The sequence below is a fragment of the Epinephelus lanceolatus genome, chromosome 5 (assembly GCF_041903045.1).
Source record: "Epinephelus lanceolatus isolate andai-2023 chromosome 5, ASM4190304v1, whole genome shotgun sequence".
Classification (NCBI taxonomy): domain Eukaryota; kingdom Metazoa; phylum Chordata; class Actinopteri; order Perciformes; family Serranidae; genus Epinephelus; species Epinephelus lanceolatus.
In genome coordinates, this window is record NC_135738.1 from 39726103 (window position 1) to 39739779 (window position 13677).

Consider the following 13677-nt stretch of genomic DNA (forward strand, 5'->3'; position numbering starts at 1 on the left):
AATTTCCTCCCATCAGTGATACTTTTGCTAGAGCTAAAACTGCACAATAACAAAAGTACAAATACTCCATATAAGGTACATGTGTGGAATTTACCAACATGGAAATAGAGAATAAATCTGCAGATGTGAAAATAACAAGTCCCCCAAAATAATTACACAGAATTATAATTACTCTGATTTACACACATACATACTGTAGTACTTCATCAGCAATCCTTTCTTCACAGAGAAACTGTTGCACACACTCTCATGAAGTGTGTGTGTCCAACAGAGTTCAGAGCTTTTAAAGGTCACTGAGGAGACAGGAGGCCTCAACACTTTCAGATCTACAACAATGAATCTAAGGGGTGTATAAGCTGTGAGACACACAGCCCTGACATTATTGTGTTATGGTGTTATTGGTCAGCAAGAGATCGAGAAGATAGCTTGTTGGTCTCACAACAATAACAGACAGTCAGAGTGAATGAGTAACACAGTGTGACTTAACAGCGAGGCAGTGAGGAATTTAAATGAACAGTATGAAACTGAAGCAAAGCACCGCTGCTATTAACCATACATGCTCCATAAACCTTCTCTCAGTACATAACAGTTAAAAATGTATAATATGTATGAATGTGAATGTGTGTTTGAGCTGCTGGTCCTGCACTGTCATCATGTGGAACCTTTTTTTTTTGTGATATGAATGTACAAAAATACACAGACAGACACACAGAAATAAATCCAATAAGTCCAAGCAAATCTATTGGACATAATGTAGAAACTCACTTGTCACATGTTCTTATACACACACACACACCTTGGTGACAGAGTTAAAAATGGTTTAACACAACAGAGGATAGTGCAGCTCATGTCAGTGTCGTAGAGGTGAGAAAGGGAGGAGCAGAGCAGGACAGAGAGGGGGAGGATGTAGACTTATGAAAGGGAAAGCAATTGGTGATTAAAAGAGAGGAGAGAAATGTTTGGGAGGGAGATTGAGATGGCGGGGAAACAAAAATAGGGGGGAAATGGGGGGGAGACTGACCGAAGGACATAGGCAGGAATGAGAGAGGAAAGGCTGGTGTGACGAATGAAAGACAGGAGGGACAGAAATACAGGGAGACAAATAGAGGAAAGGAGAGAAAGAAATATGGAGGGAGGAAACAGAAACATGACACCAGGGGAGGACAAATGGAGAAGAACAAAACAAACATGGTCACAGGCACAGATAGAAGGAGAGATGGAGGACAGACAGATAAAAAAACACTGTAGAGAGATGAATATAGATAGAGGTCAGATAGATGGAGACTATGACAGAGATGATGATGATGGAGGGATGCTAATGGCCGAGAAAAGACTGAGTGAGTGGATGAGGTCAAGTAGGTGGAGATTTGGTATGCTTGGATGCAGAGAGTGATAGACGAGGTGGCAAATTCCTTACGATAAAGGAATATTAAAGGAACTGACAGGTCTGTTTGAAGGTTTATAAGCCAGTGACTCAGTTCAAATTGTGATCTGCTGTTATTTACAGTGCACAGCGACTGTGTACACACAGAATGCAAGTAGAAGACTTATGTCGCTTTCACACCTATAGTTAACTTCATTTACTCTGGACCAAAGGGAAACAATACACTGTTGTCTTTAATGACTTTAGTTGTACTTTTATCTCAGACATATGTTAGGATGTTACATACCTTGACATGTTTCGGTGGAAACTTCCGCCTTCCTCAGAAGTGTCACTTGGTGGTAGTTGTGATGCGTCTTTATCATAATATCAGCTTCAGAAACTGAAGTCATAATGAACATCACTCAACTACTGTTGTCTTTATTTCTGATGCAGTTCATCTTCTTTAAACAAACAAACTAATAGGTGTAAGCTTGATGTTACACAGACCGACAGTTAACTCAATGACCCCATTTACACTTTGGTTTTTTAAAATGCATTTTGGTGATCTTAATAGACACACGTTCACACCTGTTTTTATCATGCATCTCAGCTGACCTCTTGTGTTCAGATTTCTTTACTACCTACATCGCTTCTGCTTCAGGATCAAAGAGCCCCACTCAGTTATTAGGTCCACATTCTTGCCAGTCATTGCTACCAGCAAAATCCAACAAGTCTCCTTTCAAAGGGCAAAACAATGGACAGTCACACGGTACCTCGTCCAACTCATCATAAAATGAGCAAGCTACGTAGTGCTGTCACCAAAACAACCACCACATCCTGCGTCAATGACACAATTTTCTGTTAGCTGTGTGACAGGGATGCATCAGGACACATTAAGGCTCATTTATTCTCCGTTGTAAATAGGGATAGACCGATATGGATTTTTTAGGGCCGATGCCGATACCGATTTTTTTCCATCACCCTTAGCCGATGACCGATTATGGACTGCCGATTTTCTTGAGTCGATATTTTGGGCCGATACTGCTTTTGCTCCCTCAATTTACATAAAAAAAAATTACACAATGATAACAAATATTACAGGTCTCAAGTTTAAAATAAGAAACATTTCTTGAACAGTAAAAAATACTAAAACAAGATGGAAAGTTGAGGTAGAACAGGTAGAATATTATTATTATTATTATACATTCAAATAAAAAAAAGAGTTCAGTGCTCTTAAATCTTCCAGTAATGTCTTTATAAAATAAACAAATATTTAAGCTGAAGCATAAATAAAACAACAACTACCGTACACAGTAGGATTCAACAGCTTTGTTCAACTTAACCACATACTTTCAAATGAAAAAAAGTGCCAGGGAAAAATAAATCCGCGAACACACGCGCGAATCGGCCGATGCCGATACAAGTAAAAAACTCAAATATTGGCCCGATATATCGGCCGGCCAATGTATCGGTCTGTCCTTAGTTGTAAACATAACTGCCCTCACACTTCCACACGTCTTTTATGATGGCATTGACACATCCACAAGACGGCACTAGAGGGCAGAGTCAGAAGTTTCTGACAACAAACAGGAGACATGGAGGAGGTCATAATAATGAACTTTTAACAGAGGCAGCTTTGTAGATGGCAATGAGCTGTGAGGTCTATAAATACTTGTGGCATTTGGGCAAAGAAATCTTCTGTACTGCAATTTTTTTTAAAAGTCTTCTTCACATCAGATGGTTGTACCTAGCTTGAACTATGCTACACTGCCCCCACGATTTCCAGTGGTACTGCTCCATTTCATCTGTATCCGTAAGCTTTCAGAAAACATGCACAAATACGGACGCATTTTAAAACTAAGTGTAAACAGATTCTTAGATTGGGCAGTTTTGGTGACTGTCATGCTCCATTAGGAGTGCTACATGGACCCACATTTGGAAATCAAAGTTAAGAGACTGACGGCAAGTCCTGCAGCACATTGCTGCACCTTATCAGCAGGTTTATGTTCTTTGGTGTTAAAAAATTAAAGATTATGAGCATAATAAGTCAAGACTGCAGCCTTTTATAGGCTATCATAGATGGTGATGAACAGATACAGACAGGTGTTCATCACCAGGTGTGTGGTGGCTGCATTTCACTTGTTTTTATGCCATGCACATTGAATGTCTCTGGGGATGGCAATTTCTGTGGTCAGTCCACCACTCTGGTCCAAACTGAAATATCTTAACAACCATGTGATGGATTGTCTTAAGATTTTATGCAAATATTCATAGTACCAAGAGGTCGATTCCTACAAAGCTTTGTCATTCCCTGACTTAAACTTTAGTAGCACCATGAGGTTGACATTTGTGGTTCAGAATAAAATATTGCAAAAGCTAATGAATTGTTGCCACAAAATTTGCAACAGATATTGGAGGTCCCCAGATGATGAAGCTTAATGACTTTGGTGATCCTCTGACTCTCTCTACTGCACTGTCAGGTCAAAGTTTTAACTTATCATATGGAATATGTCAATATCTACCGGATAGATTGGCACAAAATTTTGCATGGACATTCATGATTGGTTACTAGATGATGATGAATTACTTTGGTAATCCCCTGACCTTTCATCTAGCGCCAATATCAGACCAATTTTGTACTTTGTTCAGTACTCTGGCGTGTGTGTAAAAATGTTCCCCTCAGGGAAAGATGGGAAAAGAAAGAGGGCAAGGAAGGGAAAAGAAAAAGGTATCTGCATAATAAGGGAAGGAAAGAAAGAAAGAAAACAAAAGCAAGATGAAAGAAGGAGATGCCTTTTCCATTCTTCAGTGGACATAGACAGACAAAGTCTACATCTGAATCTGGAGAAATGAATGAAGCCTTTGTAAACTTTGAGTAACTATGTTGTAACATCCTGTACAATAACATTTTACCAGCAAGCATCATTGTGAAATCACTCTCTGTCCGCTGGTGAAGTCTTTGTGGTCGTCATTAGCTTCCTGAACTTTCTAAGTGAATGTGGGGTTAGCCTAGCACCTTGGTGAAATCCCTCAGTAAATGAGTGAGTTTTAATGAGGTTGCTACTGGATGAGTATATCTCACATAATCTGTTATGATCTCTTTCTGATCGTTTGGCATGCTGGGAATGTCAGGGGTACGTGGAAACTGAAACAGATCATGACTCCGGTTTTATTAATTTCAGCCTGAGTGCTGTGCAGTGTAACAATAATGCCTGGATAAAATTACAGTAAAGGAATAACAACACTCATCCTGACACTATACTGTTTCATTGTTGAAAGTATTTCAGTCTTTAGGACATGAGAGCTGATGACATATTGTTCCAGTTAGGGAGTTAGCCCGGTATAGTGTTGCATGTTTATGTATTTTACCTGTGTTTACTCTGTTTTATATTTCATTTTGCTGACTCACATGTTTCTGAGCCCACAGTGATGAGAATATCACATTTATAGAAGTACTTGTAGACTGAAACTGTAGTGAAGTATGCTGAGCTCTGTTGATCCATTATTTGTATATTTGAGTCTCAGATTTCAAGCTTGCTGTCTCAGGGCTTTAGAGCCACTGTCAGTTTGATGTAACATTACTGGTCTGTTATGCACAAGGGGGATTATACATTTTAGACTGTATTGTTTTAAAGTATACATTTCTTAAATTCAAAAGGAATAGGTGGTTTAAAGCTTCTAATGGGATGCAACTATATTGCTAAACTGCCAATAAAGCTATCACAGTTTTATCAGCCAGCTTTATTATCTTATTGTGTTATGTTTTTAATTTTTCCCACATTAGGGCATTACTTGTAACAACTGTAAAATTAGGATCAACAGTTAGAGCATAAATTATAGGAAGAAGAACTGAATGCTATCTATTTTTGGGTTTCTGATATCTGATATGGTAATATCTTTAAATACAAAGAGCTGTCTCAGAGCAGCATCGTGATAAAAGTCCTCTAAAGGCAGTTCTTTTCACAACCAGAGAACGTATAGAAGATGGCATGGTTATCGTCTTCCCTAATGTTGGATTTAAATTAATATGAGACAAATCCATTATATGATTTTGCATAATTTTCATTCGAAGGCAATTTGAAGATATTCTGTTGTCTACAACAGCTGTACATTTTTAATGTGGAGTCAGAATCAGTAATGCATTTCTTATATAATGGTCCCTGATCGAGTATTTTTTGGACTGACATACAGGAATGTACTTTGACACTGTGAGGAAGGATTTTATAACTTAACAAAACTGTACTCACATACACAAAGCAAAATAAGTCCCTGACCACAAATGTCTTCTTGATAGATTTTTATTTAAGATCAACTGCAAAGCAAAGAAGGGTAGATACATGTATTTGCAGCTGTTGTGTTGTGTCAGCATTTGAAGCCACCAAATATTAAGAGGACAAAGGTCAGGGTCCTGGCAATATTACTGTAAGCGAGAATGATCATGTAGGAGGTCAGTGCTCGGAAGAGAAATCAATAACAACAAAGAGCAAAGGAGAGATGAAGGGCGGGGATCAACCACTGGATTCAGACAGGATGCTGGTGATGGCAGCCAAATCTAAAAGACATCTCTGCGGCTGGTTTACTCATAGCTAATTGGCTGACAAGATTTTCCATAAACACAGAGTATGACATGTCTTATTTAAATCAAACAGAAGAAATGTAATGTTCCACAAGTGATCGTGTTACACTCATGTATGCAATAACAAGACATGATTTTTTAACCTTTACAGGAAAGGGTACAGTATTGAATTCCACCAATACCATCCCTGTCTATAATAATCAACACAATATTGCTAATAGTTTCTTTATATGATATGTAGTAACTTAAGCACTTTAATGGCAGGACTATGATTGTATAAGTGTGGTCAAAAATTGACTTATTGATCGATAATGAATATTTGAAATGGTTTCAATTAGTTCTGCACAATATATCAAAAATTTACCTTCATCGCAATATCAACATGTGCAATAAATGTATCACAAAATACAGCTTGAACTGGGATAAACAGTATATTCACATGCTGCATGTCAATGTATGCATGGTAGTTGTGAACAACCAGTTCGTGTTGAAACAGTGACGTCAGGTGACTTAACTATTTTTTGAAGTATTTCTTATGTCACAGAAACCGCTGAGATTGAAACTTGTGTTTTAGGTGTAATTATTATACTGTCAGTGATGTGTCAGTGCTTTTGTTCTGGTGCTCTGCACAGATCTGACACCTGTCTGCCCGCCCACCTGCTCTCATCCCTGGCTCTCTGAAGCTCGGTGCACCGCTGCTTCCTGGTAAAGATGGCGGGGCAGCACAGAGGTGCCCAGGGACCGCCGGCAGACAATAACCATGTGTTTTAAGATTCATAAAATACAACTGAATTCACTAATATATAGGATATTACTACATTCCCGTTGTCTTACATTGCAACGTCAGCTGTGACAGGAGATGGTGTATTCACTCGTGTCAGTGACGATGGTGCTTTCCCGTTCAGGGGATGTGCCACTTTTTTTTTTCCCTGAATAATGCCATTGATAGATACTGTATTGATTCATGGCGATGATGACCCATTGATGTTTTACTGTCCACAGAACATGCCCTGGTTGAAAAAATATTTTTACCGGTGGCCACCATTTTCTCACCTCACGAACTATTACATTTATGCAGTTACTTATTTATGTTTTAATAAATTGTCCATAGAAATCACGTTTCTGTGGGATTATCTATACCACAATCCAATATCACATTTAATTTGCTTGACACTGGGTAAATGATTTTGATGCTCTCTAAACTCAGCTCAAGATGATACATATACAGTTTTGTAAATAAAGTTTTCAGATTTGGGATTTTATTTAAGTATCAGACACATTTTAAACGTACCTGAACATAAAACACAAGTTTAACACAACAATTTGCCCCCCCAAAAAAAATTCACAGGGGACCCATTCAAATGGCCACCTGTGGGCGCCGCATTTCTTTTTTTTAGTCAGTATGCAGAGGCTGTTCATTGTCTGGGGTCTGTGTTAGCAGCAAGAACCCTAAAGCAGGAAGACGTTAAAACTGTAAACTTTAATATTTGTTTATTTATCTCAAGACATATCATCATCCAAACATTCAACCAAGTTATCACATATCACGTTTTCCTGACATAGCACAGCCCTTGTTTAAACAGTATTGAATATCAATATTTTTGAAGGTGTTGCATCAAAAGAAGGAATTCCAGTACTGTGACAACACTGGTTCATATGAACTTAACAGCTTTTTGTATTAAGACGGTTATTCCTTCCCAGCTGTGTCAGCTAACAGCAGCTGATTTATCGGCCTCAGAGCACAGTGCCGACCAGCAGTCTCTGCCCCTGAAGGAACCAAATCCAGATCACTGCTGCATGAAAACAGTCTCCGCTCTGGCCTTCTTCAGCTAAAACAAAAGACCCCTAAAAAGCTTTACCTTTGTCCAAGTCCAGCTGGCATGATTTTTAGAGCATCTTTGCAAAGGTTTGCCCACATTGCAGTTTGATGACATTAAAACAGTATTTGACCTCAGGCCTCTGCATGAACAGCAGTAGCTTTCTGATGCCTTTCTGCATCTGTACTGACTCGCGGTTTGTAATGACACATGGGTTTTAAATGATGCTTTTGTAAAGGCTTTTCACCAGGAGAATAAATGGACCATTGGAAGCTGGAAATGCTCTTATTCTTTTCTCTCTCTCCCTAATCTTGTTCTCCTCTTGTGTCATCTCCTGTAATCGCTTTCTGTAATTGTTGCTACCTCACACCTCTTCTCTCCTTTTCATCCCCTATCCTTGTTAACTCCTGCTCATTGTTCTTCCTCTTCTGGTTTTTGTCATAGTTCTGCATATTCATATCGCACATACACTGACAAGTATTTGTCATACTGTAGTGTACTTGAACAAATAATGTCTGTGTATCCAGTGGCACACTGTTTAAAATGCATTGTACAGGCTGACAGTCTCTCTGTGGTGCTTATGTTTGTTTACAATGATTATACTTATGTTTTGGGTGGTGATGCCATTACAGCACCTTTAGAGTTTAGAGAATACTGACCTCCTGCACTCTCCCCTCTTGTGTTTCCTCCAGGCGGATGCTAAGATGGTGTGCGATGTGGTCAGTCGTATGGAGGACACAGAGCCTTACTCTGCCGAGCTGCTGTCCGCCATGATGCGCCTGTGGTCCGACTCAGGCATCCAGGAGTGTTTCAGCCGCGCCCGCGAGTACCAGCTCAACGATTCAGCGCAATAGTACGTACATGTGGTCATTTGTTTGTGTCGGGGGCAGACTGAGAGAGTGGGGATATATTGGAAGTTGCAGGAAATGTGAATCTGTGATCTCAGGTGATATCACCCAGCCCTAGTGTGTGCGAGTATTAAGGGGAGTTGTTTAAAATGACAAATTAAAGGTATGAGGTAGGTATATTTTTAAACAACCACCAATATCAGACAGTAATGTCACATTCTATTTGTCAGCTTAGAAATCAGATAAACTGAGTTTGAGCACATTGCAGTCCTTTTGTTGGTTGTGGGCATGTGTAGGTGTGTGTTTACAGTAAGCGATAGGACAAAATGGGGTGTGTGTGAATGCAGTGGTGTTTGTTTAGCCCCCTATGAAATACCATATCACTGACTCAGCACAGTAGCAAGCGTGTGTGTATAACTGTGTATTTCACCTGCCCAGCTGAGTCCAGATTTTCTAAGTCCGGATCGATACATTAGTCATTACCTTGTCCAACCCCTCTTAATCCACCCACCATAAAAGATAATAAAAAAAAAACATGCACTCAAACACACACTTACACAGACCACTATTTATTTATAATCTTCTAAATGCGATCATACACAAGCTATTACGACACACAGTCAATCACCATTACAAGTGCAGGGCCTGATTTATACTGAGTGCCTGTGTGTGGGTGGAGAGAGAGAGAGACAGCTGGAGAAACACAGCAAAGGAAAGACAGAGAGAGAGAGAGAGAGAGGAAGGTGGGGGAGTCATTTCCCTGAAGTGCCATGTTCTTGCATGTAGCCCTTGTTTAATTGTACACCTTACATCCTGTAAAATTACACACTGACATAATGAGAAATTAAGGTTGAGTGACAGATGAAGTCGTATGTCTTTGTTGCTCTGTGTAGTGCATACGCTAAACACGCACCTGTGGTGGATGACATATTCAGATCCTTCACTTAAGTAAATGTAATAATAACACACTGTAAAATACTGTGGTACAAATAAAGTCTTGCTTTGCATATAGAAGTTAAATCAGTAAAATATACTTAAGTATAAGAAATATAAGTAATCTCAATGAAGAAAATCAACTGTCCAGCACAACACAGTGGTATTAAAACAGACGTAGAATAGTATAAGTTAAAATAAGCGCATAAATAGAAATGAAAAATTAAATTAAAATAAAATTGCCCATTTCACAGTCCAGTCCAGTTGTGGCTAATGCAATGTGTGTGTGTGTGTGTGTGTGTGTGTGACTGTATATACAATTATATATTATTATTACTCATGCATTGATTTAAAAGCATTCTTTGTTTTGTCAAACTCATTGTCCAAACCTCAGATTTATTAAAATAAGTAAAAGGAAAAGCAGCAAATCCTCATATTTGAGAAGCTTGCATCGTTTGCACTAAAAGATAGTTAGTATAGTTCCAATAATTGTCTGTCAATCAGTAATTGCATAATTGTCTAATTGTTTCAGTTGTATTCCTGTATAGGCTGCTGTTGGGTAGACTAATTAATAAGAAAGTGTCATATTTGATAAGATCTTCATATTTTGTATATGCAAAAGACTAAATCTGTAAAGTCATTAGTAACTAAAGATGCCAACATCAGTAAAAAGTAAAATTTTCCCCTCTGAAATGTTGTGGAGGAGAAATAGAAAGTTGTATGAAAAGAAAGAAGACACAAGTCAATTATAAGTACCTCAGATTTGTACTTAAGTAAAGTACTTGAGTAAATGTACCTTTTTATATTCCACAACTGATGTACACCACTCTTATAGGGTCAAACCATGGTTGTAGTGAATCTGTTTATCTTAGGTTTATACACTGACCATTTTATAACATGAATTCATATTAAACTGCATTCTTGGCTGCACCAAACCAATATACTTTAAGTCATATGACAACAGGAAATTGAATATTTCATGGGGAAAAGCATAAAATATGCTAATTCCCTCAAGATATTCATTCAGGAAAAGTTATGCAAAAGCTTGCTTTCCTTTGGATGTCTGCTATATTACTCGGATCAGTTACTGGCATTGTTTGTTAGTTAATTAAGGTAATTATTTCTTACTTAGAATTTAGAGGCAATTGTCAAACAAAGATGAGACTAATGCACCATTTGAATGGGAATTAGCTAGTTGAAATAAGTATGTAGAAGCAAATCATATGCAGATGCACAGGAGAAGGAGAGCATGGGAAACTGAAGAAGGAGAAGATACAGAGAGACGAGGCAAGGGAAGTTTAAGAGGAGTTTAAACAGAGGCTTTAACAAAGAAAACACATTAAAATGATTGAATGATACAGGCCGCAAAACAAATGAGACCAAACAGGCGCGGTAAAGAGTGAGTCAGTAAGTCAGAAGTGAAGAGAGAGCAAGAAAGGATGCAGAGAGAGAGAGTTGCAGCTCTAAGTTATTTCTCATCATGGCAGACATCTTGGAAGTGCAAATATATTCCTGTCAGCATTTACATGTGGTCAATTAACTCAAACAACATCCGCTCTGTGTGTGAAAGTGTGTGTGCTTGTGTGTTTGTGTTTGCGTGTGTGCACTTTTGTGTGCCTGTGTTAAATGTCACATTAAAGATTGATGCACACTTCCTATTATGTTGTGGCCTGTGGAGCAGAACAGGCCAACCAGCCAATGGAATGATAGGACAGATATCACATGATCAGACCACACTCAGTTTGTGTGTGTGTGTGTCTGTGTGTGTGTGTGTGTGTGTGTGTGTGTGTGTGTGTGTGTGTGTCTGTCTGTCTGCACTTCTGCACTTCTTTCTTGAAAATCCCTAACAGCAGAAGAAAGTGGATGACATTTCTCCAAAGTTGAGATATTATTTTGTCAGTTTTTACCTTGAAAGGTTCTTTTTCAGTTGCCAGGTGTTACAGCTAGGTTGAAGGCTGGGTGTTTAGTGAAGACGATGATGGTGCGAGCAGGGAGTGTTTGTGCGAGTGTGTGGTTTGTGTGTGTAATCACACATGCATGTAATGTGAGTTTGTATTACACAGAAAGGAGAAAGCTCTACTCTGAGAGGAGCAAATTCTGCCTAAAGCCACCCGTCCTCTCTGCCTCTGCCTCTCTCTCTCTGTGCAAATGCCCTGCATGTCCTGACCTATTTACCACAATACACGTACACTCTGTTTATGATTTACATCCCCTGCCTTTGTGGCACAGCGGTATGCATGTACCCACTTTGTGTCATTCAATCTATTTTCCCATGTTTTTGTGTCTAAGTGACTAATTGAGACAGCAATTTTTGAAATTGGTCCAGTATAGAAAGAGACCGCTGCAGCTACAGCAGCAAAACAGGCTGCAATTGAATCTCTGCGGGAAATTGTGCACAGTTAATTAATGTCTATTAAAACTGCTTGTTTTTGCCAATGACAGGTTTAGATTGTTATTTGGAGTGTCTGACATCATTGTGATAAAGACCCTACAGAGAAATGAAACATTTTTCCTTACTTTTCGCTGTTATTGTGACCAGGTCTAGCTCAAGGAGAAGTCCCTGCCAAGTTTGAGAGCCCTGGACTGAGTAGTGGCCCTTCTGAGCAGAGCCACAAGGGGTTGGGTTTGAAGTCTTAAACTAAGAAATAGGATGGCACTTGTTACTTCATCAGTAGCATTAGGTAGCTAAAACTGATGAATAAACGGTAGAAACAGATAGCTTAAGGTAACTGACAAATGGTTCAAATAGCTTGCGTTAGCTAAAAGTAATGATTAAATGTTGAAATAGTTAGCTAAAAGAAACGTCTGACACAGTAGCAGTTTCTCTGAAATGCTTGATAAATCAATCAAATTACACATTCCTTTATGTTTACATTAAACTAAGATGTCCTGACAGATTTCAACATTTTTTCATGGCAATTTGTAAAGATAAACTTAAATGTATGGGCTTCTTTCCCTGCCATGTAGCAGCCATGTTGCTTGTTTACATTCAGACTGCTGCTGATCCCAAAGCAATCTGGAAATTTTCTTGTACCACTGCCCCTTGATCCCCCGAAGAAAAAGGATACCCTAACCAAGCAGCAGCACTCAAAATGGAGTGGTAGGGCCAAGGGGAGGATTGCAATTGGGCCTTGGATAGAGGAGTGCTGAAAAGAATTTGTGGTGTTGAGATACAAAAAGCATATATTGTGTTATCTAAAATAGTTTCAGTGTCATTGCTGAACATATAGCTGATTTTGACAATGTGGAAAAGTCCACCACAATCAGAACAAGACTTCGCAAACAGATGAGATCACAGAAAGGTTAAGAAAACTGTTTCATTTCTCTGTAGGACCTTTTACATAATGTTGTCAGACACTTCTAATAACAATCTGAGCCTGCACTTTTAATAGATGTAAATTGATGGTGCACAATTGCTCATAAGGGTTGGTATTGTAGCCTGTTTCACCACAGCAGTCTCTCTCAATACGGGACCAATTTTTAAAAAAAATGTTGCCTCCATTAGTTTCATAGACACAAAAGCATGGGAAAATAGAGTCCAGGTTCAAAAATACCAGAGTTTCCCATTAACATCTCAGATCAGGTAGTTTAATGGACACTGGACAAGAGCGTTGCTTTGATGCTTTGGTTTATTACACTGAAAGAATGCAGTATTAAATGGATTGAGAGCATAGTGCCCACTAATAGCAGGCAGTCTGAGTATACTTGTTTAGAACTACTTGAAGTTAAATGTCAGACATCATGGCTTCATTCTCCATTCTTTACTACAGATATTGATTCTTCATCTTGCATTGCATTTGATTATTTAACATCATTGAACTTTTTACTGGTTAATAATGTAAAACTTACTTCAGTCATATTGATTCAAATTGATAAACATAGCACATCTTGGCGCTAGTGGGTACCGTTACGTGTCCATTGCTGGCTTTAGAAAGTTCTCCTCTTTATCTTCTGTTGACAACAGAGGTAACCTCATTTAGATTAGAGGTCAGCGTGCTTCTCTTCACGAAAGGCTAAAATACAAAATAGATGTCCTAGTCTGGTCAGTGTGTATTTAAGACGTGCCTTAAAGCGCGTGTACACTGCCAGTGTGAAATTTCCTGGTGTATCTTTTTCTCTGGGGTCAGTAATGACACTGCT

General features: G+C 38.8%; 1 protein-coding gene across 2 annotated transcripts in view; it reads left to right on the top strand.

Moving 5' to 3' along the window:
- Positions 1 to 13677, top strand: part of LOC117262875 (guanine nucleotide-binding protein G(o) subunit alpha) — a 145959-nt gene that overhangs the window by 93684 nt on the left and 38598 nt on the right. For both annotated transcript variants that reach the window (XM_033636057.2, XM_033636058.2), the window contains exon 4: positions 8449 to 8609. In XM_033636057.2, coding sequence (XP_033491948.1) covers positions 8449 to 8609 — 161 coding nt within the window. The remainder of the gene's footprint in view (positions 1 to 8448; positions 8610 to 13677) is intronic.